Raw genomic sequence first — 4,609 nt, forward strand, 5'->3', positions numbered from 1 at the left:
GGTGTACTCAGGGGTGGAGATATATGCGGAGAAAACAGGGCATTTGCCCCTGGGCCCAGGGCCCTCACGCATTGATAGTGTTGGGGACCCTAATATCACCTTGGCAGGTTGTATGTGGGGCCCTAGCCAGGGCCGCTGACAGCTTTGGCTGGGCCCAGGACAAAGTCATCTAAAAGGGCCCCCCCATCCAATACATACATACAATGTAATGAAAACGTAATTTTGGGCCCCCTGATTGTCTGGGCCCCCCCCCCCCCTGTCGGCTTTCCTGGCCATAGTAGTGTTTTGCCCTGGGGCCCTGTGTGCACTTGTTCTGCCACTGGGTACACTGAGCTATGATGTGCAATGACATCAACATCACAGTAACTGAGTAATACTGTAGTTCCATTGGCCCGTCTGTCTGGTGGACACTGGACTCCATAACACTGTAGCACTTCACTGCAGTCATATTTATTTTTATATCTGACCTTCACTAGAGGACTAATGTTTGCTTTTCTTTCCCTTCTTTTTCTTTTGGTCATACATTCCTTCCATTTTTTCAGTTTTTTCATTTGTGCCCTCGTTTCCTACTTTTTATTGATGTGCTCCTTCCCTTCCCCTCCAATGTCCTGTCTGCATTTTTATACCATGTGCGCACAGACGCTCACGCACACACGCACGCACGCACGCAGGCAGGCAGGCACGCACGCACACACACACACGCATACACACACACACACATACACACACACACACACACACACACACACACACACACACACACACACACACACACACACACACACACACACACACACGCTTCTGTCCTCTTGCACCCAACCTTTTTCATAATCAAAATCAATACTTTTCTCATTTACTGTAAATTAATGTTACCCTACTTGACGCACACACTCTCATTCACACACACACACACATTTGCTCACATTCTCACAAATATTACACACGCACGCGTGCACGCATGCACACACGCATGCATGCACACGCGCACACACACACACACACACCTCTACCTGTCTCATTCTTATGCACTCTATATCTCTCCTCCCCCTCTCTTTCTCAAACACACACTATCTGCACGTACGCACGCAGACACACACCCTAACACCCCCTCGTCCCCCCTCCAGCAATCCACCGTCTCGTCTCTCCCGTGGGGCGGCCAGAACCTCTGCCTGAAGGCCAAACAAACTATTAACTATGAACAATTATGAACTACGAACTGACTACTTGTACTTTAATTTGAAATGTAGTAGTGAACTATGAGCTAGCTGCTGTTGAAAATTAACTTTCCCAACACACCCGGTCGGTCAGAACCCGTGTCTGAAGGCCAAACGAACTATTGACCTATGAACAATTATGAACTATGAACGAACTACTTTATTTTTAAACGTAATAATGCTTTGAGCTAGCTTTGAGCATCTCCTATTGACCATGAACTTTCCCAACAACCCCCCCACACAGTGTCCGTCTCTCAGAACCCACGCCTGAAGGCCAAACGAACTAATTAACTATGAACAATTATGAAACTATGAACTACTTAATTTTGAAATGGATACTGAACTTTTAACAGGTTCCCCCTTGGTTGACACTGAACTTTCCCAACACCGGCCCGCCCTCCACACCCCACAGTCTCGTCTTTCCCACTGGATGGGCAGAACAAACTATTAACTCTGAACAATTACGAACTATGAACGAACTACTTTATTTTGAAATGTAGTAGTGAACTATGAGCTAGCTGCTGTTGGAAACTGCCCCCCCCCCCATAGTGTCGTCTCTCCCGCGTCTGAAGGCCAAACAAACTATTAACTATGAACAATTATGAACTATGAACGAACAACTTCATTTTTAAATGTAAGAATGCCTTGAGCTAGCTATGAGCTAGCTGGCTGTTGGAGATTAACTGCTCTCCACCTCCCCACAGTGTCGTCTCCTCCCGCTGGACCTGCCTGAAGGCCAAACAAAACTATTAACTATGAAACAATTACAAACTATGAACGAACTACATGTACCTAATTTTGAAATGTAGTAATGAACTTTTAGCTATAGCCGATGTTGACTCATGCACTTTCCCAACACCGTTCTCCCTTCACACCCACCCCTCCCCCCCACAGTGTCGTCTCTCCAGCTGGACGGCCAGAACCTGCGTCTGAAGGCCAAACCAACTATTGAACTATGAAGAATTATGAACTACGAACGAACTACTTCATTTTTAAACGTAATGCTTTGAGCTAGCTCCTGTTGACCATGAACTTTCCCAACACTGCCCTCCACATCCCACAGTGTCGCCTCTCCCGCGGTACGACCAGAACCCGTGTCTGAAGGCCAAACCAACTATTGAACTATGAACAATTATGAACTACGAACTGACTACTTGTACTTTAATTTGAAATTTAGTAATGAACTATGAGCTAGCTGCTGTTGAAAATTAACTTTCCCAACAATCCTCCCCCCCGCAGTGTCGTCCCTCCCGCTGGACGGCCAGAACCCGTGCCTGAAGACCAAACAAAATATTAACTATGAGCAATTATGAACTAGAAATGCAGTCAGAGAGTGCAGACCTTCGCCAAGGGAGACCGACAAACCAACGCGACCGAAAACATATGAAAAACTAGAATGGGCACTCGGTAGAGCGCAAACCTTCGCCTACGCCACTTATTTTTTTCTGGCCATCTTCAAAATGTGGGGCATAACATTCTCCAAATTTTGGTGTTTAGTTTCATTTTAAATCGGACCGGAATATCGTAATATTACATTTTTGGCCCAGTCTTGACCTCTTATTCAATTCAGCATGCACACGTTCTTCTGGCATATAGTGCTTGGCAAAGAAAAACGTTTTTTGACCTTTTTGTGACCTTGACCTTGACCTTTGACCCAATCACTCCCAAAAAGTACTCGGTTGTTCCTTGGGTCATGACCAATCATCCCACTAAATGTCATAAAAATCGGCTCAATTTACTACGTTTTTGACCTTTTTGTGACCTTGACCTTGACCTTTGACCCAATCACTCCCAAAAAGTAATTGATTGTTCCCTGGGTCATGACCAATCATCCCACTAAATTTCATTAAAAATCGGCTCAATTTATGTTTTTGACCTTTTCGTGACCTTGGCCTGGACCTTTGACCTTTTGACCCCAATCACTCCCCAAAAACTAATCGATTGTTCCTTGGGTCATGGCCAAGTCATCCCACTAAAATTTCATAGAAAAATCGGCTCAGTTCTTTCTGAGTTTTGACCTTTTTTGTGACCTTGACCTTGACCTTTGACCCAATCACTCCCAAAAAGTAATCGATTGTTCCTTGGGTCATGACCAATCATCCCACTAAATTTCATAAAAATCTGCTCAGTTCTGTCTGAGTTATACGAAGTACAAACAAACATTTTGACCTTGACCTTTGACCTTTGACCCAATCACTCCCAAAAACTAATCGATTGTTCCTTGGGTCATGGCCAATCATCCCACTAAATTTCATAAAAATCGGCTCAGTTCTTTCTGAGTTTGACCTTTTTGTGACCTTGACCTTGACCTTTGACCCAATCACTCCCAAAAAGTAATCTGATTGTTCCTTGGTCATGACCAATCATCCCACTAAATTTCAATAAAAATCGGCTCAGTTCTGACTGAGGTATACGAAGTACAAACAAACTTTTTTTTTGACCTTGACCTTTGACCTTTGAATCCAATCACTCCCAAAAACTAATCGATTGTTCCTTGGGTCATGACCAATCATCCCAACCAAATTTCATAAAAATCAGGCTCAGTTTCTGACTGAGTTATAACGAAGTACATACAAACAAACAAACAAACAAACATATATCACAATAAATAAATAAATAAATCCACAGCGGTCAAAACATAACCTTCGCCGACTTTGTCTTGGCGAAGGTAAATATGAACTATTTCATTTTGAAATGTAGTAATGAACTTAAATCTTGCTCCTGTTGACCATGCACTTTCCCAACACCATTCTCCCCCTCCCCCCCCCTCCCGCAGTGTCGTCTCTGGCCCGCTGGACGGCCAGAACCCGTGTCTGAAGGCGGCGCAGGACTGCGGCCTGTACGAGAAGTGCGGCTCGCTGCGCTCCGAGTACGTGGTGGCCTGCACCAAGGCCTCCGCCAGCTCCGGCGGCTTCTGCAACCGCCAGAAGTGCCACCGGGCGCTGCGCCGCTTCCTGGAGCGCGTGCCCGAGGAGTACGTCTTCTCGCTGCTCTTCTGCTCCTGCGCCGACCCGCTGTGCGCCGAGCGCCGACGCAAGACCATCGTGCCCTCCTGCTCGTACGAGGAGCGCGACGCCAAGCCCAACTGCCTCAGCCTGCAGGGTTACTGCTTGCGGGACGAACTGTGCAGGTAAGAAAACAAAACACACACAACACACACACACACCACATACGCATAAGTATATGTATATGCATATCCACCCTGCTCGTACGAGGAGCGCACACACACACACACACACACACACACACACACACAGACACACACACACACACACACACACACACACACACAGACAGACACACACAGACACACACTGAGTCATTCCGTTTCAACCAACTCAGCCCGCAGCCCTGTTACATGAGGAATGAACTGTGGTACACATGGTAACACACAC

The 4,609-nt window shown here is 46.1% G+C and overlaps 1 protein-coding gene across 1 annotated transcript in view; it reads left to right on the top strand.

Moving 5' to 3' along the window:
- LOC134448145 (GDNF family receptor alpha-2-like) overlaps positions 1-4,348 on the top strand; it is a 12,679-nt gene extending 8,331 nt beyond the window's left edge. Inside the window, exon 4 of the mRNA XM_063197904.1 lies at positions 3,991-4,348. Within this exon, the coding sequence (XP_063053974.1) occupies positions 3,991-4,348 (358 nt within the window). The remainder of the gene's footprint in view (positions 1-3,990) is intronic.
- Positions 4,349-4,609: the final 261 nt, after the last annotated feature.

The sequence above is a fragment of the Engraulis encrasicolus genome, chromosome 4, assembly GCF_034702125.1.
Source record: "Engraulis encrasicolus isolate BLACKSEA-1 chromosome 4, IST_EnEncr_1.0, whole genome shotgun sequence".
NCBI classification, from domain to species: Eukaryota; Metazoa; Chordata; class Actinopteri; order Clupeiformes; family Engraulidae; genus Engraulis; species Engraulis encrasicolus.